Below are 26,500 nucleotides of genomic sequence, written 5' to 3' on the forward strand. Positions count from 1 at the left end.
GGACGAAATGGGCCTGTTCGGCAGGCTCACCACTGGTCCGACGAGAATACGCTCGGCAAAAGAGCCTATTTCGACCTTTCCGCCAACCCTTCAGGTCTGGTCATCAACCCTGTCAGATCTTCGGACCACGACATGTACCGGTGTCGGACCGATTTTCGGTCTTCTCCGACCAAAAACGTTAGAGTTCAGTTACAGATAATTGGTAAGTACTGTCTAATATCTTTTAGTTTTATAATGTTAGTTATATAAATCTATATGTATGTGCAACACAAAGACACACATGCATACACGTATATATATATATATATATATATATATATATATATATATATATATATATATATATATATATATATATATATATATATATATTCTCTCTCTCTCTCTCTCTCTCTCTCTCTCTCTCTCTCTCTCTCTCTCTCTCTCTCTCTCTCTATATATATATATATATATATATATATATATATATATATATATATATATATATATATATATATATATATATATATATGTATATATATATATGCATGTATGTATGTATGTGAGAGAGAGAGAGAGAGAGAGAGAGAGAGAGAGAGAGAGAGAGAGAGAGAGAGAGAGAGAGAGAGAGTCTTACCAACATGATATAACCCAGGAAAAATGGGTACATTCAAAACAAAATACCCCAACACACTCATCCTTCGCCTCCTAACATCTCTCCTTAATAATTCTTATCCTGCCAAAATTCACTAACACAATTGCGCAAGAAAATACCGGATGTTAAATTTGCTCATTTTGCTAAGCTCCGAATGTAGCTAAAAATATTCTCACATGAAATTAGATTAATCTGTTCATGTTCTCGTTCCGAACTGGTATGACGCGCCTTGAATAAAAATGATTAATAATGAACATAAATTTTATCCACATATGCAAAATGCGAAAGCTGAGCGTGTTACATATTCATCAATTTAAATATTATTTAAAGTCGTAATGAAAGCTTATACCCATTTATTTACTTAGGATAATCGGTGTATATTTGAATTCTGTACACAAAGTTACGTATGAATTATGAATGAATTCAAAGTAATATGCAAATCGTCCTTTTCTTTAAGCGGTTTATCGCGCCGATTGGCATATATAATTAGCGTAAGCTATTTGGCTTCATAGTTTCTTCGTTAATATTATGCGAAAAAATTCGAAATTATTGAAATGAAATCCAGGGAAACATTCTTCCAAAGAGATTTTTCTTGGAAATTTATTCTTGAAAAGAGAACATCAAAATTTATACTTCAAAAGAGGATAGAAAAATTTATGCTTCAAAGAGGACATCGAAATTTATGCCTCAAAAAATTACTTCAAAATTTATGCACTTCAAAAGAGGACTTCAAAATTTATACTTTAAAAGAGGATATCAAATTTATGCCTAAAAAAAAATTACTTCAAAATTTATACTTCAAAAGAGGACTTCAAAATTTATATTTCAAAAGAGGACATCAAAATTTATGCCTCAAAAAATAACTTCAAAATTTATACTTCAAAAGAGGATATCAAAATTTATGCCTCAAAAATGACTCTTAATTCAAAAGAGGACATCGAAATTTGTGCCTCAAAAAATTATTTCATACTTTAAAAGAGGACTTCAAAATTTATACTTCAAAAGAAGACTGAAACTGCCCTCAAAAATGACTTCAAAATTTTTACTTCAAAAGAGGACATCAAAATTTATACTTCAAAAGAGGACTTCAAAATTTATACTTCAAATGAGGACTTCAAAATTTATGCCTCAAAAAATGACTTCAAAATTTACACTTCCAAAGTTGATACCAACATTTATATTTCAAAAGAGGACATCAAAATTTATACTTCAGAAGAGGATATCACATAGTGTGTGCCCCAAATCCCAACCCCCTTCCCCCACCATTCCTGCATCCCTACACCAAACAATATCAGTCATAGCTATTTCTGGAAGAACCTCACTTTTATCAAGTGGCAAGAGTTTATCATCAAAAACATACTCCATCTTCTACAATAATAATGCTCCGAAATAAGTTTTTACAGTTTTTGACTGTCATATTAATACCTGTTTACTTGTTCTTCCTTATAACACTTTAGGGCACTTGCATTTTTTTTTCTCTGAAAGAAAATTTTAAAACTTCAATTTCACAAAATATGCAAGAAAAGTATTAAAAAGAAACCGCTGAGATGTATTTCTATAATGTGCAGATAATATTACACGAGTAAGACGAGTAGCCATTAAAAAAAAACATTATCACAAAATATGAAAAAGAAATTAAAAAGAAATTGCTGAGCTGTGTTTCAATTATAAGGAGATAACATTACACGCGTAAACCGCGTGACCTTTTAAAAAAGAAGTTAGATAACGTTACCTTACTTTTGTCTGACCGTCACGCAATTCGTTTTGGTGAAATGTGTCTGTGAAACTCAAATGTCGCGGGTATTTGGAATTACAATTATGGAATACGACGCTAAACAAGTGGCTCTACCTGTTATTCAGGCTAAGTGGTGCCTGGACGGACAACTACACGAAATGCGACTTCGTTAGGAGAAGCTGTAACTGAATAACATTTTAAAAAGGTCTGGTTACAAAAGAGCGTTGTATGCCGAGAATATTCAACACAAAGTGGCTTCTGTTTTACCAAAATGAATTATTCCAAGTTTTTGTGTTTTCATTTTATTTTCATGGTTGAAATTACTTTCATTCTTTCACAGGCTAAGTAAGTCGTTTCTTTCTCTCTCTCCCTTCATGCTTCACTTACGGATATGAGTTGACATACACACACACACACACACACACACACACACACACACACACACACACACACATATATATATATATATATATATATATATATATATATATATATATATATATATATATATATATATATATATATATATATATATATATATATTACAAACAAAAGACACATACAAACTCACACACATACACATACACATACATATATACATATCTACACATATATATATATATATATATATATATATATATATATATATATATATATATATATATATATATATATATATATATATATATATATATACATATATATATATATATATATATATATATATATATATATATATATATATATATATATGGCATAGATTTTCTCTTATACAATTTTCGTTAAAAGCAATTGCCTTAGTGGCATCAATAAGTTTCTTGGCGGTATCTTAAAATCTAATTGTGGATGATAATGTGGTTCGGATTCCACAATAAGCTGTAGGTCCCGTTGCTAAGTAACCAGTTGGTTCTTAGCCACGTAAAATAAGCCTACTCCTTCGGGCCAGCCCTAGGAGAGCTGTTAATCAGCTCAGTGGTCTGGTAAAAAAGGGATACTTAACTTTTGTGGATGATAAGGAATTAAATTTTTTTTTAAAGTGTGGGAAAAGGACCGCAGGAATATCACATCTTGATATAAAAATATGGCTCTCTGAAAGGTCCGCAGGGAAGATAATTACCCACCTCTTACCGGTACTTAAGAGTGACAAAAATTCACTTCCAAGTCCCACAAGATTGTGACATTCAAACAACAAGTGCTATACAGTGAAGAAGGCTGAGCTGTTATCGCCTATCTGCAACTGGTAAGAGTAGGTCTCCCCCTCCCCCCTCTCTCTCTCCAACGTCCTCCCACCCCTCTCCTCCCTCCAACGTCCTCCCACCCCTGTCCTCCCTCCAACATCCTCCCTCTTCTCCCCCCAACATCCCCTCTCCAACATCCCCTCTCTCTCTCCTCCCTCCTAAATCCTCCCCTCTCTCCTCCCTCCAACATCCTCCCCTCTCTCCTCTCTCTCAACATCCTCTCTCTCTCTCTCTCTCTCTCAACAATGGAGAGCCTATTTCATAATTTCCATATGAGGTCTCTCGAGACTTATTTTGTTAGTACCTGGAAGTTTCCTTAATTGAATGCCTTTCCACATTGTTGTCGTTTCGAGGCTCACCAAAATTGTATTTTTTTTTATTGATCTTCAGTAAATTTTCACTGTTTTCGAGATATTGAATACAACTACAAGATGTTCAGTATCATTATTACAGTTAACTGCGGACATTCAAACACTTTAGAAATAGTTCAAATTTACAATATCCCCTCAAGTAGCATGTGACTGTTATGTATTTGAAATGCACCCAACACACATTAGAGCCAACAGAGAGAAAAAAAAAAGGTGTTCAATCCTTAACATCATTTTCAGTCCATTTACTAAAAGATCAAACGATTTTTTTTTTGCTCCCATTTCCTTCCACATTTCTTGACAAAGCCGTCCCTTTGGAAGAAATCTAACATTCTCACTGACAGCGTTCATCACTAACATTCTCTTCAAGCCAAGAGTTTATTATTTATCTTGAATTTACACTCAGAATCAACAGGGTTCGAGAAAATATGGTTATGAATATTGCCAACAGAGCTTACGAAGTAAAGAAAGGAAATTTTGAAGATATATTTGCACCTTAAACTATCATTTCGAGTGGAATGATAATTTTATCCCCCGGAAAACCTAAGTAGGAGTCTCCGTGGCTCATGCTGGTAAATTGTTTTGATTGGAGAAGTTAAAAAATGTTAAAAAAATTTATATTATACATATACAAGGTAATAGTCAATTCAAAACTGACGAGCCTCTGGCACAGTATACTCATACATAAAGGACAATCTAACTTAGAAGTTCGTTCGTCCTAGTAAAGAACTTATCAGATATTAAAGTGATCCACTGATAATTATATTAAAATAGGAATGACTTGCCGGGAGGTTGCAGAGCACGGTTTCCTAACCTTACTTGAATCTGAGAGTGAGACATTGGTTTTGTTGACAATTTTTTAGGTTCAAGTTAGTCGAGGACCGATAGGTAATTCTAGATATCAAAGCACGAAATTATATTAGCAATGCACTAAAAAACAGCCAAGCAAGTAAAAATTTACCAAGACACATCCATTTTAAAAGGTAATAAGAATACATAATAAGAAAACATTTAATGTAATCGCATCTAACAAGGGGCCTGACGTAAGTTGTGTTTACAAAGATATTTCCCAAGAACTCTACATGACTTTTGTACAACATGACTGTTGCACTAGATATTTCCACTTGGCGTAATGAACAACTAAAATCACCGATATTTAGAGTCTCAAATTTACAAGAACAAGTCTTGGTAAGAAAAAGAAATTCATATTAATCATTCATTATCAATGCTGATCAGAAAAAAATTACTTTATTTTCATTCTCAAATTCTTAAGAATAAGTCCTAGTATGAAGGTTATCTTTTTTTTAATTATCACCCAATGAAGCAAAAGAAACTCTTATTAATAATTCATTATCAACGATGTCTAAAAAAAATAACTCTGTTCCCATCATCCACTCTTCAACGTTTTATTTTTACTTTAATCTACTATTACATTTTTGGTACTCTTATGATGAAATCATTTCATTTTAACCATTTTCCTCTTAATCAATACGAAATTATTTACAGAAATCTTATATTTTTTCTCAACCCTACAGTTAAATTTTTACGACAGAAATTATGTTTTTCTGAACCCTACAATTAAGTTTTTGACGACAGAAATTATATATTTTTTCTCAACTCTACAGTTTTTGACGACAGAAATTATATATTTTTTCTCAGCCCTACAATTAAGTTTTTCACAACACAAATTCTGTTTTTCTCAACCTACAATTTGAACAGAAATTTTTTTTTTCAACCCTACAGTTTTTGACGACAGAAATTATATATTTTTTCTCAGCCCTACAATTAAGTTTTTGACGACACAAATTACATGTTTTTCTCAACCCTACAATTAAGTTTTTGACGACAGAAATTATATGTTTTCCTCAACCCAATTAAGTACAAAATTAAATGTTTTGTTTTTGACGACACAAATTATGTTTTTTCATGTTTTAAGTTTTTGACAAAAAATTACCCTACAATTAAGTTTTTCACGACAGAAATTATATGTTTTTCTCAACCCTACAATTAAGTTTTTGACGACAGAATTTTTTTTTTTTTTTGAACCCTACAATTAAGTTTTTGACGACAGAAATTATATGTTTTTCTCAACCCTACAACTAAGTTTTTGACGACAGGAATTAAGTGTTTTTCTCAACCCCACAATTAAGTTTTTGACGACAGAAATTATATGTTTTTCTCAACCATGCAATTAAGTTTTTGACGGCAGGAATTATACTTTTTTTTATCAACCCTACAATTTAGCTTTCGACGACAGAAATTATGTTTTTCTCAACCATGCAATTAAGTATTGACGACACAAATTATATTTTTTTCTCACCCCTACAATTAAGTTTTTGACGACAGAAATTATATTTTTCTCTCAACCCTACAATTTAGTTTTTGACGACAGAAATTATATTTCTTTCTCAACCCTACAATTAAGTTTCTGACGACGGAAATTATATTTTTTCTCAACCATACAATTAAGTTTTTGACGACAGAAATTATATTTTTTCTCAACCGCTACAATTAAGTTTTTGACGACAAAAATTTTATTTTTTTTATCAACCCAACAATTAAATATTTGACGATAGAAATTGTTTTTTTCTCAACCCTACAATTAAGTTTTTTACAACATTAATTATGTTTTTTCAACCCTACAATCCAGTTTTTCAAGACAGAAATTATTTTATTTTTCTCAACCCTACAATTTAGCTTTTGACAACAGAAATTACATGTTTTTCTCAACCCTACAATTAAGTTTTTGACGACAGAAATTTTTTTTTTCTCAACTCTACAATTGAGTTTTTGACGTTCTTATGACGAAATCAGTTTATTCCAATCCTTTCTCTCTCAAACGATATGGAAATTTGCTGACAGGAATTCTTTCTCCTCCAGTTCCACCGAGGAGAATGAGGATCGTGACGGAAGCTGGGGTTGACGTCAGCGGAGTCATTGGTCCTTATCCGGTCGGCGCTTCGCTCAAGCTGCAGTGCATAGTTGAAGGAGGTAAAGTTTCTCAGAACTGACATTTTATTATATTCCTCTTTTATGATCGGAAGGGGTTTTAATCAGAACCATTTTTTTGTTTTTTCTGTATGTTTTTGAAATAAAAATTTTCATACTTACACCAAACCTATTTGCCTACCAGGAAATTGAGGATTTTTCTGTATTGAGGAACTTTTTTGTATGTATTATGTATGTATGTAACATATATATACTATACAGTATTTATGCTATATATGTATGTATGTATGTATATACATTTATATATATATGTATACAGTATATATATATATATATATATATATATATATACATATATATATATATATATATATACATTTATACATATATATGTATGTATATATATATATATATATATATATATATATATATATATATATATATATATATATATATATATATATATATATATATATATATATATATATATATATATATATATATATATATGATAACCTCGTTAATAACTGTAACATGAGATACAATAAAAGTAAGAAATGCCATCAGATGACCCAATATATAAAAAATAATAGAAGAGATTTCTGAAAAAAAAACAAATGATAGACGATAATTTTGTAATATATTAGTCTTAACAAATTCCAAGATATAAGCCCCACTAATATTACTCAAAACAGACCTATATATATGACATTTCTGCCAAGTGTGATTTCCACGAACCTTTAATTAAAACACTAATAATACGAATCCATCCTTACAGTCATAGATGTCACCTAGATCTTATTTTACAGCAAATTAAAGTTCGTTATCTTCAAGGCTTAGCCATGGACTAATGGCGATCATATCTTTTGCTTGTCATCCTTTAAAAACTCCTTACCCTCCTGTAACCATCATTATTATAAAAAGAGTACAAAAACAATTCGCAATATAAAGCATTTGTGTTTACTTTCCCAATTTTGCCTGTGTGTATAAATATATATATATATATATATATATATATATATATATATATATATATATATATATATATATATATATATATATATATATATATATATATATATATATATATATATATATATATATATATATATATATATATATATATATATATTAGGTGGTCCTTACTTGTGATTTTGAAAAATATATCAGGAACCAGACTTAAATGTTTCATTTTGGTTAAAAACTATGTAAAGTATTTTTTAAATCTAATAACATTTAATGGTTGCACATGAGCATTTTCAGTTTATTATTTGTAATTGCCTTCTATTAAGTGCTTATGTGCTAATCTTGTAATATTTGGTATTGTTATCTGGGACTCATTTTATTCGTATTTCATGCATGTTGCTATATACATTTACACATTATTACAATTTTAGGTAAAACTTAAGTATTCCTACCTTTTATAATAATCATGTTGTTATTTTTCAAATTCTAAGTAATCAAAGAAAAATATCAAAGAAAACTCGCGATATCTTTCTTCTGGGACACCGAGATGATATCAAAGGTTCAAAATTACCATCAAAGGGAGATACTTTAGCATGCTTCCTTTGTCTTCACAAGGAGAAAGGCATGGCAATTAGGGACGCTTCAACTTCAGTGCTTGAGAAAATTGCAGAGTTTTGGAGTCGTGCCCGCATTCCAATGGGACATAAGAATAAAATGATAGAAACAACTGAAGCGTTCTACCGTAATTATCAGCTTTTTAGGAAAGGCCGTTCTTGACGATCAGCACCACAAAATTTAATAGCCAAAGAAAATTCTTTTACTAATAGATTAAAAGATCTCTTTGATATGGCTAGTGCAAATGCCCTTGCTCAAATGAAAAATCAGGAAGGCAGAGAATTTCTTGCTGCTCAAAGGGAAACAGGAAGGAGAGGATCAGTGGGATCAAAAGACAATCTTGACAGCGCAGGAAGCCCGTTCATTGAATCGTAAGATAATGCAAGAAGAACGTAAAAGACGTGCTGATAATGATTGCTCAACAAATAACTGTACCGACTTGTTAGAATCATCAGGTAGCAGTAGTGGCCATGAAGACTCATCAGGGATGCTATCTGAGATAGATTTAAGTGCGCCTGAAAAAGCAGGCCCTTCAAATCCAAAAAAGCAAAAAAGCTGTTTGTGCTTGCAGAAACTGCAAAAGCCCTTGGACAAAATGTAGAAGAATTTAATATCAATAGATCATCCATTCATCGTGAGCGCATAAAGCAACGAGCCCAACTTGCAAAGCAACTAAAAGCAGAATTCTAAACAGATGTCCCCTTGAGTGTTCACTGGGATGGAAAGTTGATCAAGATTTAACAACTAACACACATGTAGATCGTCTTCCAATAATAGTCTCTGGTTTGGGAGAAAAACAACTATTAAAGATTGCAAAAATTCCCAATGGAACCGGACAGTCCCAAGCAAATGCTCCTGTTTCAGCCTTAGAAGAATGGGTCTTGTTGGCATGTCCTTTGACACTACTGCCTCAAATACTTGACGAAAAATGGTGCATGCATTCTTATTAAAGCAAAACTTGAACAGGACTTATTATATTTTGCATGTCGACATCACAAGTGTCACTGAAGCAGCTTTTACTTCTCTCGTGGGACCAAGTCAGGGTACAGATATTCTCTTGTTCAAGAGGTTTAAGAATCAATGGGACTTTATTGACAGATCTATGTTTCAGACTGGTGCAGAAAATGACATGGTGGCCGCCTGTATTGGAGATATATCAGGGATTTTGAACTGTGCAAAGAATACCCTAGTGCAGCAAAAAGGCCTTAAAGATGATTACCGTGAGCTGATTGAAATTGCTATAATTTTTCTTGGTGGCATCCCTCCATGGGGTATCAACTTTCAGTCTACTGGGACAATGTACAAAGCAAGATGGAAGGCCATAGTAATTTACTCATTAAAGTCACGGATGTTTCGGAGCCAGTTCAAATTGACAATCCATGAAGAGCAAGGTCTTCGTGACACGTGCATTTTCATTATGAATGTTTATCTAAAGGCTTGGATGAAAGCTTCATTTTCAACACCTGCCCCAAGCAATGATCTAAGAATTCCCTAGATGTCGAACAATTAGCACGGCAGGACAATTGGAACCGTTGCATTGCAAAAATTTGCTGGCCATCGGTGGTATCTTTCTGAGGAGTTAGCAGTTCTAGCTTTTTTGACTAAGAGTTGTCAGATCAGGTAAAAAGGGAGATGGTTACAGTGCTCAGTAAAGATGGGGACGAAGGGCCCCTTAAACGTCTTGCTGACTTTGTTACAAAGAACACTCGCAACTTAATTTTGAAAATGAAACTGGATAAAAAAATTCCTTGATAAAGATCCTAGCTTATGAAACAATCTAGACGATTATCAATCATCAACGAAAATTCCCCAAGCAATTGAAGTCACAAATAACAGTGCAGAGCGTGGAGTTGCTCTCATTCAAGAATATAATCGGCTTATAACACATAAAGAAGATCACCTGCAGTTTCTGATGCAAGTTGTGTCAGAGCATAGGCATGCCTTCACTGACAACAAAACGATCACACAAATCACTTGGCAACAATGAGTGGTTTGACGCCCATGACACCCCTACCACTGAGCAGCTAATACTCCATAAAAGAGGAGGACCTAGATTCTCTTGATGCGTAAGGGTATAAATAAATTTCAGTGCTCATGTGCAACCTGTAAATATAATTCTATCTTGCTCATATTTTACACACAACAGGTTTGGCCTAATAGAAACTCATTAACCTTGGTTCTCACAATGATTTTAAAAAATTTAACTTACCATATATCTAAGGACAACCCTAATATATATATATATATATATATATATATATATATATATATATATATATATATATATATATATATATATATATATATATATATATATATATATATATAATCACACATTACCACAGGTGAAAAATAAGAAACGGGGTGTAGGTCCTGATCTGTTTCGACTTTCTTTCCAAACCATTGATAAATGAATCACGTACAAAAGTGATAATAATCATCATATATATATATATATATATATATATATATATATATATATATATATATATATATATATATATATATATATATATATATATATATATATATATATATATATATATATATATATATATATATATATATATATATATAAGCATTAAACTACAAGTGTCCTTTAATATCCAGCTCGCTCTACCAGGGAAATAATATCTTTTCATACATGTTACCCGAAGGGGAATTTTTTAGCTGATAATAAGTTCGTCGTCGAGTGGGCTCGAACCACGGAAGACAAGGACTCAGGACTACAGCGGCGCCTTAAACCATAAGCCATCAAGGGAGGTAAAAGTTGTAGTCCTGAGTTCTTGCTCTACCGTGGTTCGAGCCCACGAGACGAGGAACTTATTACCAACTAAAAACTTTCCCTTCGGGTAACATGTACGAAAATATATTATTACCGAGGTAGAGCGAAGTGGATATTAATGCTTGTAATGACACGGTGATGTGATAAGATTCATTTATATATATATAAATTGTATATAAATATATATATATATATTATATAGATTCATATATATATATATATATATATATATATATATATATATATATATATATATATATATATATATATATATATATATATGATAACTGAATCACGAAAATACAGAACGTGATGAATATATAAATAAAGATAAAATCCACGAAGAGAAGACAAACAATGGAGTACAGCAAGGCCTTTCGACTCCTTGTCCTTAACTTGCAGTACTCCCTTGTTTCTCTTTCCTTCGTGGATTTTGTCTTGATACACACACACACACACACACACACACACACACACACACACACACATATATATATATATATATATATATATATATATATATATATATATATATATATATATAATATAATATGTTAAAGTCTAGAATGTGTCAGAGCTAGGAGAGAACTTTGAAACATTGAGTTTGTCTTTTTTGTAAAGAACACATTTTTTGGTAAACAATCGTCAAATTGGCAACATCATGCTATAACGCTGTATAACTCCCATATGAAGTAAATCAGAAAAGTTTTCTCATTTACAAATACCTGTAGGCTTACTTGGAACTTTGTAATTTCCCCATTTTCTTCCCCCTCCTTCTCCTCCTTCTCTATTTCTCATATATATATATATATATATATATATATATATATATATATATATATATATATATATATATATATATATATATATATATATATATATATATATATATATATATATATATATATATATATATATATATATATATATATATATATATATATATATATATATATATATATATATATATATATATATATATATATATATATATATATATATATATATATATATATATATATATATATATATATATATATATATACCTATAATTTAGCACGTGATAATCACAAACAAATGAATATTAAGCCACAAATAGAAAACTACGATAGGATTCACTTCAACTGGAGAATAACCTACCTCTAAAGTGAATTCAATAAGTTAATCCACTCTGACCAAGATTCGAACCTATATGTTTTTCGTGTTGATATACAGTTGACAGTGACATTACCCACTTAGCTGACAAGTTCATTTTGACTCGGTTGTACTTGTTTATATCATATACTAACAATCGAAATCAACAACTCTGAATAAATGAGCTTTTATTCATCAACTACAAAAGGGATAATCTCAAATCCTGGTGAAGGCCGATTCCATATCATCTACAACTGCTTTCAAGTATTAATTATCGCCAAAGCAAAGTGACTTTAGAGTCAAAGGAATGTCTGGGGATTACAATACACGCACACCCACCCACCCACCCACACACACACATATATATATATATATATATATATATATATATATATATATATATATATATATATATATATATATATATATATATATATATATATATATATATATATATATATATATATATATATATATATATATATATATATATATACCATCGTTCCTTTTCTCATCAACTATGATTCGTTTTGATTTTCGTCTGCGGTCTGTAAATGATTCTCAGTTCATCAAATAAAAATATATTTCTACCCGCAATATTCCTTCTCATTATTATAAATATTTGTTCTGCCACTTATTTACTTATTGACATATGTCACTTATTTTTTCCACTTGAGACGAGGTGACCATCCTTTGAAGTTATAAGAGTAAAATACTGAAAATGATATCCATTAATATTCTGTTGGGGATAAGCTTCCTTTAAGTTTAATTTTCTCTGTATCTTAAAAATGTCAAAACTTCACTTTATGGTTTCTCTAAACAATCCATAAATAACGTACGGAAAATTCTATGACTGAAGGCCACTGAGCATGCTCAGATCAAGAACGCACTGCTTCGTTGATCCATGATTTGAGACCACATTCAAGAAAAACATAGTCATTCGATACGACCTCAATAAACAAGAGTACACTCCACCTGTTACACGGTTACATACATATTATTATTATCATTATTATTATTATTATTGGTGAAGCAAATCCACAGTTGTGTTTAGATGCATATATTTAAAGATAAATCTGTACAGATAGCTTTCGGGAACTTATTCGGTTCCCCTTACCAATGATTGAAAAGGGGGAACCGAACAAGTTCCCGAAAGCTATCTATACAGATTTATCTTTAAATATATGTACATATACATAACTGTGGATTTGTTTTTTTATTTTAAGACTCATGCTACTATGAGTATTTTATATTATTATTACTATTAAGGAGATGAACGCTATTCATATGGAACAGGCCCACCAAAGGGGCCACTGACTTGAAATTCGAGCTTCCAAAGAATATTAAGGTGTTCATTAGGAAGACGTAGGAAGAGGTAAAGGGAAGTACATAAAGAAGAGATCTCACCTATTAAAAAAATAAACGAATAAATAAACAAAAATGTATCAAAATGCAAGGAGAATAGTACATATATTCTTAAGCAAACCTCCGTAAATTGTATTCTTTAATGGTGTGGAGTTGCTGGAGAAGCCCATATATTGTAAATTAATTTCATTCATCACTGATTGCAAATGCTCTTTTCAAAAGGACTTTGCAGAATATCGGTCAAATGAGATTTTATTAGAGGCTACGACATGATTTTTTTTCCATGTAGATATTGAAAGGTAGGGAATTCTCTGAATGATGCGTCCTACTTGGTACTCACTATGATGAGAAGTAGTATTGTTATAAAATAAGAAAAAAATGCGCCGTAGTTTCTCCGGTGGTGGCCTATCCTATATCGTTGCCAGAAGCACGATTATGACTAACTTTAACCTTAAATAAAATAAAAACTGCTGTGGCTAGAGGGCTGCAAGTTGGCATGTTTCATGATGACTGGAGGGTGAATGATCAACATAACAATTTGCAGGCCTCTAGCCTCAGTAGTTTTTAAGATCTGAGGGCAGACAGAAAAGGTGCGGACAGAAAAAAGTGCGGACGGACAGACAATGGTTTTCTTTTACAGAAAACTAAAATAATAAAATTATTAACGTTTACTGAGAACAAATACCAACACTCCCGTGTCATCCTGGTCCATAGTTGCGTTTAATTAGTAGTGTGCACATTTTGCGAACTGGAACAGCTTTATTGGAGAGTCATAAACTTTCCTTCTCATTGAGAGCAGTTTCATATTTTTGTCTGGCAAATTTAACTCTCTGACGCGCAATGACTCTTGCTACTGTCTGACTTATTATGTGTTTTGCGTGCCTTTTTGAAAATAGTGAATTTTCTGATATTTTGCCTGTTGATATATATATATATATATATATATATATATATATACATATATATATATGTGTATATATACAGTATATATGTATGTGTGTGTGTTTATGCTTGTATTGTCTTATAGTGGCATGGCCTCTATTTTGAAAACTACATCGCGCACAAAAATAACTTAAAAGAAATACTAGAAATTCGTTTGGAGAAGTGTTTTCGATAAAAAAACCAACAAAATTCATTCTGTCATTTTTATGCCACTACACTTTTCCTTTTGAAAAGCAAGTCTATTCAAGAATTTCTCATTTTCTTTTCGCGTTTTTAATTTTTTTTTACATCTTGCTAATGGAACAGTCTACAATCCACCAAGGTATCACCTTTTTCCACGCCTGTCTGCTGACTACGGATTTCACTGACAATGACACGTGTATGATCCATTCGTGCTTTGTGGACTTTTTTATTGTTTCGTGTTAATCTGCCGCGAAGCTTCGATACTTCTACCTTTCGCACCTCTGAATGCCTTGGAGTTTTGTTCCCGTCGGAAATGAAAATTATAGCCCTGCATTCAGGGTTAGAGTGACTACTTTTCGTTTTTAGTTTCTGTAAAAGGAAACTATTGTGCCGGCTTTGTCTGTCCGTCCGCCTTCGGATCTTAAAAACTACTGAGGCTAGAGGGCTGCAAATTGGTATGTTGATCATCCACCCTCCAATCATCAAACATACCAAATTACAGCCCTCTAGCCTCAGTAGTTTTATTAAATTTTATCTAAGGTTAAAGTTAGCCATAATCGTGCTTCTGGCAACGGTATAGGAAAGGTCACCACCAGACCGTGGTTAAAGTTTCAAGGGTCGCGGTTCATACAGCATTATACCGAGACCACTGAAAGATAGATCTATTTTCGTTGGCCTTGATTATACGCTGTACAGAAAACTCGATTGCGCCGAAGAAACTTCGGCGCATGTTTTACTTGCTTAATATCGTTCAGATTAATTCCTGGTTTTTAACATCTTTTTTTATTCGTCAGTGTGACCATTAATCGTTTATGCGGTGTTTGAAAATAAATTATTATTATCATTAGTAACGACCATATGTTTATATAGAGGAAACAGAAATGCTTTTAACTTAAGGATGTTCTCAAATGAGTCAATATTCTTAAGAACTATACACAGAAAAGAGCAGCAAAGCGCTGATAATATTGTAATAATAATAAATGGAATGGAACAGAATATGAAATTTAGGCTTGAACCTAAGCACTGGAATCCGAGGGATTATTCAGTGCTAAAATGAATTTGGTTTGAGATGAACAGATATGACAGTGAACTTATGAATTAAATAAATGAAATAAAAAAGATTTTAAAACTATGGTAACAACTGATATTTTAGCAAAAACTGATATTCCCCGTACCAAAATAAAAACTGCATTTAGGTTATGCATATAACCTTTACAGTGCAAAAAAAAAAGTATAAAATAAAAATATACATAAACAGGCTTAAATGCTTAAATATTAACGAAGAAGCTCAAACATATATGAATGTAAAACAAAGATTGAAACAATATCCAGAAACTGAAGTCAACAACTTATTGCTGAGAAAGTTCATAACGATGGGTTAATTAATTAAAGGCTCGATGTTTGAGAGGAAAATAACAAACAACTGGACTTTAATGAAGGAAATCCTACATCAGAAAGTGTTTAGAATCAATAATCGACGAGAAATGGGTAACAAAAAATACAGGGAAAAAAATGATGATTCATATACTGACCTAGACTTATTAAGCAGCAGTTTTATACCTGAAATGTATTATTATTTGAGTACATTTGCGACAGGAAAATTTCTGTTGAAATATATTATCATTTGAGCACATTTGCGACAGGAAAATTTCTGTTGAAATATATTATCATTTGAGCACATTTACGACAGTAAAATTTCTGTTGAAATATGTTATCATTTGAGTACATTTACGACAGTAAAATTTCTGTTGAAATATGTTATCATCTGAGTACATTTACGACAGTAAAATTTCTGATCATAACAACATAAAATTGTACTCCTGTTCCGTTTCTCTCTCTCTCTCTCTCTCTCTCTCTCTCTCTCTCTCTCTCTCTCTCTCTCATTTTAGAATTTTTCCCCTGTGCGTTCCTTCAATCTCGCGTCCCAGAAGAACACCAACTCCTGTACGATGTCCTTAAAGATGATGGAGAAATCCTTCAGGGAGGGAGAAGGATGGTAGTCATAAGATGGTCGGTCCTAAGCCCCTATGAATACATTATTTTCTGTTAGGATCTCTCTTCAGGATACGGGTTTATATTGCTGGAGGTCGTCCTCTCTCTCTCTCTCTCTCTCTCTCTCTCTCTCTCTCTCTCTCTCTCTGTCTCTCTCTCTCTCTCCTGGAGTTTTATTAACTGCCTCTATTACAATTTCAGACGAAAAGGCCCTTCGTCATTTCGGGTAACCTCCTGGGAAATGGAGTTTTCCCTATTTAAATGATAGTGTACTTTATATTTTCTCGTTCATAGGAGGGTCTCTTGATTTTTTTTTTTACTTATGCCATTCTTGAGTTTATTCTTTTTACTTTAGAATAAATGCGAGGATTTAAACTGGCAAAAAAACTTTCTCTCTTTCTCTCATACACAAACATGCATCCGCACACACAGGCTGAGAGAGAGAGAGAGAGAGAGAGAGAGAGAGAGAGAGAGAGAGAGAGAGAGAGAGAGAGAGAGAGAGATTGCTACAACCCTAAAGAAAACCTAATTTTTTCTGATATGAAAGATAAATTTTAACGAGGATTCCGTTGATATGAAAGATAAATTTTAATCAGGATTCCGTTGGTCTTTTAGTAAGGCGAAAATGTCTTTCTTAATACCAATATGGCCAAGAAACTATCAAATTATTGAGTGTTTTTATTATATTCTAGTATGATTCCCACCTGCATTCGTGTAATATGATTTTATGAGCTTTTAAAAAACATATTTCAATAATGACAAACTACGAGCGACTTCACGCAATTTACTGTTAGCACAAATCTCACTCACACACACACACACACACACACACACACACACACATACACTCTCTGAAAAGCTACGCAGGACGCACAAATAACTATTATAAGTTACTGTAAGGAATTTGTAATCTACATTATACCCGGTCATTACATGTTTCACCACTCCCAGGCATACATGCACATAGTGAAAAACTACGTAGAACGCATAAATAACTAATATAAATTATCGTAAGGAATTTGTAATCTGCATTATATCAGGTCATTATACGTTTTACATTCACATCCAGTATAACATGAAAATCTATTTAGTAAGACATATACTGTATTCTGGAGCACAAACTATCCGTCCTTCTGATCGGAGGTCAATATCCAATTAACGAACGACTTGACTTACTCTATTCATTCCTCTCTTTCCAGGTTTTTAACGTCCTCCTACCTCTTTTTCCAAGTTTCTAACGTCCACGCGTCGTCCTCTCTTTCCAAGTTCTTAACGTCCACTATTCATTCCTATCTTTCCACGTTTTTAACGTACAGTCTTCATTTACCTCTTTCCAGGTTTTTAACGTACACTCTTCATACCTCTTTTCTCAGGTTTTTAACGTCCACTCTTCATCCCTCTCTTTCCAAGTTCTTAACGTCCACTATTCATTCCTATCTTTCAACGTTTTTAACGTACACTCTTCATTTCCCTCTTTCCAGGTTTTTAACGTAAAGTCTTCATACCTCTTTTCCCAGGTTTTTAACGTCCACTCTTCGTCCCTCTCTTTCCAAGTTCTTAACGTCCACTATTCATTCCCATCTTTCCATGTTTTTAACGAACTCTCCATTCCTCTCTTTCCAGGGCTTTAACATACACTCTTCATACCTCCTTTTCCAGGTTTTTAACGTCCACTCTTCGTCCCTCTCTTTCCAAGTTCTTAACGTACACCACTCATTCCTATCTTTCTACTTTGTAACGTACACTCTTCATTCCTCTCTTTCCAGGTTTTTAACGTACGCTTTTCATGCCTCTTTTTCTAGGTTTTTAACGTAAGCTCTTCATTCCTCCCTTTCCAAGTTATTGACGTACGCTCTTCATTCCCCTCTTTTCAAATCTTTTTAACGTACACTCTTCGTTTTTCTCTTTCCAGGTTTTTAACGTACACTCTTCATACCTCTTTTTCCAGTTTTTTCACGTCCAATCTTCTTCTCTCTCGTTCTAAGTTCTTAACGTCCAATATTCATTCCTATCTTTCCACGTTTTTAACGTACACCCTTCATTCCTCTCTTTCCACGCTTTTAACGTACCATCTTCATACCTCTCTTTCCATGTTTTTAACGTACACTCTCCGTTCCTATCTTTCCAAGTTCTTAGCGTCCACTATTCATTCCTATCTTTCCACGTTTTTAAGGTACACTCTTCATACCTCTTTCTCCAGGTTTTTAACGTCCACTCTTCATCCCACTCTTTCCAAGTTCTTTACACTCTTCGTTCCTCTCTTCCAAGGTTTTTAACGTGCACTCTTCATTCCCCTCCTTTCCAAGATTTTTAACGTACACTCTTCATTCCTATATTTCCAGGTTTTTAACGTATACTCTTCATTCCTCTTTTCCAAGGTTTTTAACGTACACTCTTCACTCCCCTCCTTTCCAACGTTTTCAACGTACACTCTTCATTCCTATCTTTCCACGTTCTTAACGTACACCCTTCAGTCCTCTTTTTCCCGGTTTTTAACGTTGTCTTCGTTCCTCTCTTTCCATGTTCTTAAGTCCACTATTCATTCCTATCTTTCCACGTTTTTAACGTACACAATTCATTCCTCTGTTTCCCGGTTTTTAACGTAGACTCTTCATTTCTCTTTTCCCAGGTTTTTAACGTACACGATTCATTCCTCTTTTCCAAGGTTTTTAACGTACACTCTTCATTCCTCTCTTTCCATGTTTTTACCGTACACACTTCATTCCCTTCTTTCCAGATTTTAACATACACTCTTCATTCCTCTCTTTCCAGGTTTTTAACGTACACTCTTCATTTCTCTTTTCCCAGGTTTTTAACGTGCACAATTCATTCCTCTTTTCCAAGGTTTTTAGTTTACATCCTTCATTCCTCTCTTTCCATGTTTTTACTGTACACTCTTCATTCCCTTCTTTCCAGGTTTTTAACATACACTCTTCATTCATCTCTTTCCAGGTTTTTAACGTACAGTCTTCATTTCTCTTTCCCCAGGTTTTTAACGAACACAATTATTTCCTCTTTTTCCAGATTTTTTTTGCGTACACTCTTCATTCCTCTTTTTTCGAGGATTTTAAAGTAAAAAAATCATTCTTGTCTTTCCAGGCCAGCCGAGACCTCACCTGATTTGGTGGAACGAAAACAAATTGCTGGACGACGTGGCCGAAGAGAAACTCAAAGAGGTAACGGTAAATACCCTGACTTTACCCTCGCTGTCCCGAGGTGACCTTTATAAGGTGTTCACCTGCCAGGCATCCAACTCGAACATATCTGCGGCCCTGGCTGCTGCTGTTACGCTGGATATGAGCTGTAAGTTGTTGTTATTATTATTATTATTATTATTATTATTATTATTATTATTATTATTATTATTATTATTATTATTCAGAAAATGAACCCTATTCATGTGAAACAAGCCCACCAAAGGGGATACTGACTTGAAATTCAGGCTTCCAAAGAATATGGTGTTCGTTTGGAAGCGAGAGAAGGTAAAGGGAAACACACACACAGAAGAGTGTTTCTGTTTCTAATGCAGTTGTGATTGATTTTTCTTTATATTCACATTTTCATACTCTTTGGAAGATTGAATATCGAGTGAGTGGTCCCTGCAAGCTTGTTCTATATGGACAGAGTTCACTTTCTGAATGATCATAATATAATTTCTTACCAAGTCTTTAATAACTCATTAGTTACCCCTATTACTATTTTAAATAAATTCTTGTTGAAAGAACCTTAAGGTCATAAGTATAACTCGTTGGAATAAGATGCACATTTTCGATTTAAGGATAAAACAGAACATTAAAGGAAATAACAGAAAAATAATCAATAGGAACTCACTACTACATATCGAATGAAGTAAATTGCTAAAATAAGTAAGTCGGACAGAGCTTGAAAAATATAAACGAAAATGTATCTGTCTACCTCAAGCAGACCAAAGAATTATTTAGATGATAGAGCGAGAAATGTGTTACAGCTCGAGGCTTGCAAACTGACAAAAATGTCCCAAAGTTAGTCTTGACATTTATACAAAAAAACGTTAAAGGATGCTGTTTTAAACGGTTGGAGACTACTTAGTTTTATTTTGGATACGACTTCGCACTTCGTAGGAATTTACGGTACTGAATGATTTTTTTTTTCCTAAAAATCAAATTACACCTTTAGAAATTCACTTTCTTTCGCATTTGTTAAAATATGCTTTATTTGTACCGGAATCTGTCGTGCAAATTATCTCTAGAAAGCTTCATTTCAACAATAACTGGTCTCTCATTTCTTGTGAAAAGAATTTAAATTTCATATAAAGATGCCATGACTCGTAGGACGAATGCCACTGATAGGCAACTTTTTAAAAGAGTATTATACGAAGTGGAACTGAAAGAGAAAATTTACAAATTACTTTTATGGATACGGGAAACCACGAAGCCAAATACTGATATCTTGTAATGGCAAGCGACCTCTATTGTTACTGAAACAGTCTTGTACTTTGTGGGTCACGCAACGATATCTGATTGCTTCTTATCATGAACAGTCTGTAATGATTTGTCCCTCAAACTGAGAGAATCCATTAGATGGCGTGCGTCGTTGAATATCAATTTGAGAGAGAGAGAGAGAGAGAGAGAGAGAGAGAGAGAGAGAGAGAGAGAGAGAGAGAGAGAGAGAGAGAGAGAGAGAGGTTACATTACTTTTTCGTTGTAGATGCATATGCAAGCCTGAATGGCTGACGCCCAGAAAAGTTCTTTGTGTAGTGAAATATAAAAAATTGCTAGCTGGAGTCATGAAATAAATATGATACTGAAGTCTACATTCGATATGGTTCCCATAATTCACTGTGGAAATGACAGTGACCGTTATGTAATACATTCTTTGTAGTCACATTCCGCAGGTGAAAGCTTACGAGCTTTCACTTAGCTGACCATTTTTTTAATGTGAACTCAAATGACTTCTTCCCCGTACACAGTCCCACCGTTGGATGTGCGGATTCATGGAGATGTAAACCGTCCATTTTCCGAGGGAGAGAGGTATCAGATCGTCTGTGAATCATCTGGATCCAGGCCTACGGCCACAATTACCTGGTGGAAGAACAGCATTCTCATGACAGATGCCAGGACGCAGGTGAGTATTACTTAGGAATTAGCCATTTGTGTTACTCAAAAGTTATTCGTAAAGATTTAACCTTTGGTAAGGTCACAAGACAGTAAATAAAAGAACGCAGACCACGAAATCCATGTAATTGTTCTTATTGTTAGGAAATCTGGCTGACAACTGTTCGGTATATAAATAAATAAATAAATAAATAAATAAATAAATATATATATATATATATATATATATACAAATAAATAATATATATATAAATAAAAAAATATATATATATATATATATATATATATATATATATATAAATAATATATGTATATAAAAATATATACACATACATACATATATATACATATATATATATATATATATATATATATATATATATATATATATATATATATCACCCAATATCCTATTTATTCTTACTGCTCCTGAACAGAGCATTATTTACAATTCTTCTGACTTCCTCCCCTTCAGGTATTCCAGGAGGGGAACGTAAGCAGATCGACCCTCCACCTGATGCCCTCACTATCTGACGACGGTGTCCACATTTCGTGTAGGGCCAAAAATCCCTTGGTACCAGCTGCCGTCATGGAGGATTCAATTAAGCTCAAAGTACATTGTAAGTTACAGTTAAGCTCAAAGTACGTTGAAAGTTACAATTAAGCTCAAGTTACATTGTAAGTTACAATTAAGCTCAAAGTACATTGCAAGTTACAATTAAGCTCAAAGTACAATGTGAGTTACAATTATGCTCAAAGTACATTGCAAGTTACAATTAAGCTCAAAGTACATTGTCAGTTACAATTATGCTCAAAATACATTGTCAGTTACAATTAGGCTCCAAGTACATTGTAAGTTACAATTAAGCTCAAAGTACATTGTAACTTACAATTAAGCTCAAATACATTGTAAGTTCCAATTAAGCTCAAATACACTGTAAGTTACAATTAAGCTCCAAGTACATTGTAAGTCACCTGTCTTTGAAAAGAAGGAAAATCTTTCATGCCAAAATTGATTAATCACCATTTATTTTTCTGCAATGGTATTATGAATTTCAATTATCTCTATATTTGTTATCATTTGTTCATATGGAATGAAGTCCACGATAAGAAATAATATAAATAAGAATTAAAGTTGACAAGGGATATGCTGTGGAATACGTTCCTGTATGCTTATTTCATTTTTCTGCAATGGTATCTCGAATTTTAATTGTCTTTATATTTGTCATCATCTGTTAATGTGGAATGACAGTTTACAACAAGTTATAATAACACCGTTAATATAAATAAGAATAAAATGTGACTCTTGAAATGCTGTGGAATAATATTCTACTATGTTCCTCTTAAACTTTCACCTATGTTGTTCAAATCTGTGGTTATGTTGTGAGGAGGTAGTCTAAAGAATTCTGTGCAGTAATTTGCGATATCGACATAACCATTTGCAGTGAATACATTTTAATTAAAGCATAATTGCGTAGAAAATCAATGAAAATTCTTATGTCAATTTTCTGTTCGATTATGGGTGCAGGTAGATGAAAATGTTCCGTGCTGTGGACTTTTTGCTAGGAATTCGAAACACATCAGTACATTAAAGAAAGTTGTTGTACAGTCATAGCTACAAGTTTCTTGGTGTGATCCAAAGTTTACATTTGACCCCTAATGGATTAATCGACGAGTAACTTTATAAAAGCTGTTGGTATATTTCTCTAAATGGCACTTTGAATAATTGCATTTTAGTCCACGAATTACTAACTTTTAACTTGATTCAAATAGGAGTATGTAAGTTTCTAAACTATCTATACATGCAAATACCGCGAACTATGGATTTCCCTACTAAGAAATCGTTAATGGTATTGGTTTCTCTAATTTCTTCTTTTCCGGCAGGTATTTCTATGCTCGCTTTATTAAGAGAAAAAATATTAAAGAAAAGGTGTCATTTAACGATATATGATACGAAAAATATCCTAGAATGCTGTGAAAAACAAAAAATTCACGATAAGATTAAAAATTTGTATTTCTATCAGACAGCTTTTTACTCTAATGAAAAGATTCCTCATCAGTCTACCTATAAAGATAATCAATACCTTAACCACCAAATATCGGAAATGTTTATCTTTCTTAGTATTTTATGCTGTGTCTCACTTTTACTGTTAATGACTTCTTCGAATCGATGAAACAACCGCTCCCGCATAAACACAAGTTTTACTATATATATATGTATATATATATATATATATATATATATATATATATATATATATATATATATATATATATATATATATATATATATATATGTATATATAAACATATATGTATGTATGTGTATATATATATATATATATATATATATATATATATATATATATTTATATATAAACAAATACATATATATATATATAAACATATATGTATGTATGTGTATATATATATATATATATATATATATATATATATATATATATATATATATAGACAAACAGATAGAACAGTTAAATAGAGAAGTACGAGTTTGAATCGTGACAAATAATAAACGCTGCATCGAATTATTCTTCCAGACACACCGAGACTTTCCTTGGCGGCTGGGCAGAATCTGGACATGGAGGACATAAAGGAAGGGGACGACGTCTACTTCGAGTGTGGGATTTTGGCCAATCCAAAAGTATTCAAAGTCCAGTGGTTCCACAATGTAAGTTGACTTCGCTCTATTTAAAATAAGGTGAAAGTTGTCTAAGATGCAGATTTTCCTAGTGAGGTTTTCTGTTATAGTTTTTATGTATTGTATTGATGTATTTCATTTTTCGTTTTTTTTTTTTTTTGTATTATACTGACGTCTCCTATTGTCTCTGATTTGTCGTCCAATACATTGCGTTTCATTTCCGAAATTTATTCGTATGAAATAAGAACTGATTTATCAGTTAATCCGCTTTTAATGTTAAAAGTATCTATACACACACAAACACCAGGTAAAGACACACATGAAAAACAGACACACACTACATATATATATATATATATATATATATATATATATATATATATATATATATATATATATATATATATATATATATATATATATATATATATATATATATGTGTATATATATATATATATATATATATATATGTATATGTGTATATATATATATATATATATATATATATATATATATATATATATATATATATACATATATATAATGTGTATATGAGTGTGTGTGTGTGTGAGTTAGTTCTGACACTGTTTATGATGCAAACTAAAGGTGTTTGTGCTAGTAACATAAAACTCTTTCATTTCTTTCTCAAAACAGCTGATTTTTACAAAGATACATTTTTTGAGAACGTAGCAAATGTTTTGTGATAATTCAAAAACCAAGACAAAAAAAAAAAGAACATTCGCGTTTTTTTTAAACTTCTCCAAACTGAAGCATTCGTATTTTCATTGACGTTCAATGTTTGGATTAGGGAAGACTATAATTTTGCTGAGTGGTTCCCAACATTTTTGTGAGCGGAGATGAAAGGATATCATGACAGGATTTTGCTCTCAACTTTTCGCTGTTGCAGCTTTTTTTTTGGTGGGGGAGGGCTTTCAGTGACTGGGACGCGAATGAGACTGATCGTTGCCTGATTGCATTGACTTAATTTCATCAAAGCGTATTATATAATTACAAATACACACATATATATATTATATATATAGATATAGATATACTACATGTACATATATATATATGTATATATATATATATGTATATATATATATATATATATATATATATATATATATATATATATATATATATATATATATATATATATATATATATATATATATATATACACATATATATATGTGTGTGTGTGTGTGTGTGTGTGTGTGTGTGTGTGTACACACACAAACACACACACACACACACACATATATATATATATATATATATATATATATATATATATATATATATATATATATATACATTCTCAAACTCCCTTTCCTTCCAAGGGCGAAGAGATCTGCCAAAACGTGACTGCGGGAGTGATTCAGAGCAACCAAAGCCTCGTCCTCCAACGCGTTACGAAGTCCTCCTCAGGGCAATACACCTGCGCAGCATCGAACCTACACGGAAGCAGTAGCTCGAACGCTGTCCAGCTCAGCGTCAAATGTAAGTTCTACATTTTTAGGTAAAATTGTACTGAATTTCGTATGTATGTGAATGTCGAAAAGTAAGATCCACATAAATCAAGAAACGTTATACATCTTGTGGTTATTACCCCCGTTTCCTCCAGTCATTGTGACAGCTTTCTTTACAAATGGCAATATGTTTTTTTCCTCGCTATTTATCGTTTATACAATTATCAGTAAATGTAAGAGTGGTTTTCAGAAAAGAGGTTATCAATACTTCACTAAAACCAAATCGCAATCAATTTTGCTTCCTAAATTTTGTACTTATCTTTCATTTAACGAGTTCAGTACAAGACTAAGTCCACTGTCCTTAAA

General features: G+C 32.3%; 1 protein-coding gene across 1 annotated transcript in view; it reads left to right on the forward strand.

Moving 5' to 3' along the window:
* LOC136828804 (contactin-4-like) overlaps positions 1-26,500 on the forward strand; it is a 211,264-nt gene that overhangs the window by 172,930 nt on the left and 11,834 nt on the right. The window contains exons 3-9 of the mRNA XM_067087039.1: positions 1-202; positions 6,856-6,966; positions 20,006-20,209; positions 21,855-22,009; positions 22,475-22,619; positions 24,558-24,688; positions 26,006-26,165. The exon at positions 1-202 is cut by the window's left edge and continues 7 nt beyond it. Coding sequence (XP_066943140.1) covers positions 1-202; positions 6,856-6,966; positions 20,006-20,209; positions 21,855-22,009; positions 22,475-22,619; positions 24,558-24,688; positions 26,006-26,165 — 1,108 coding nt within the window. The remainder of the gene's footprint in view (positions 203-6,855; positions 6,967-20,005; positions 20,210-21,854; positions 22,010-22,474; positions 22,620-24,557; positions 24,689-26,005; positions 26,166-26,500) is intronic.

The sequence above is a fragment of the Macrobrachium rosenbergii genome, chromosome 43 (assembly GCF_040412425.1).
Source record: "Macrobrachium rosenbergii isolate ZJJX-2024 chromosome 43, ASM4041242v1, whole genome shotgun sequence".
In the NCBI taxonomy this organism is placed as follows: domain Eukaryota; kingdom Metazoa; phylum Arthropoda; class Malacostraca; order Decapoda; family Palaemonidae; genus Macrobrachium; species Macrobrachium rosenbergii.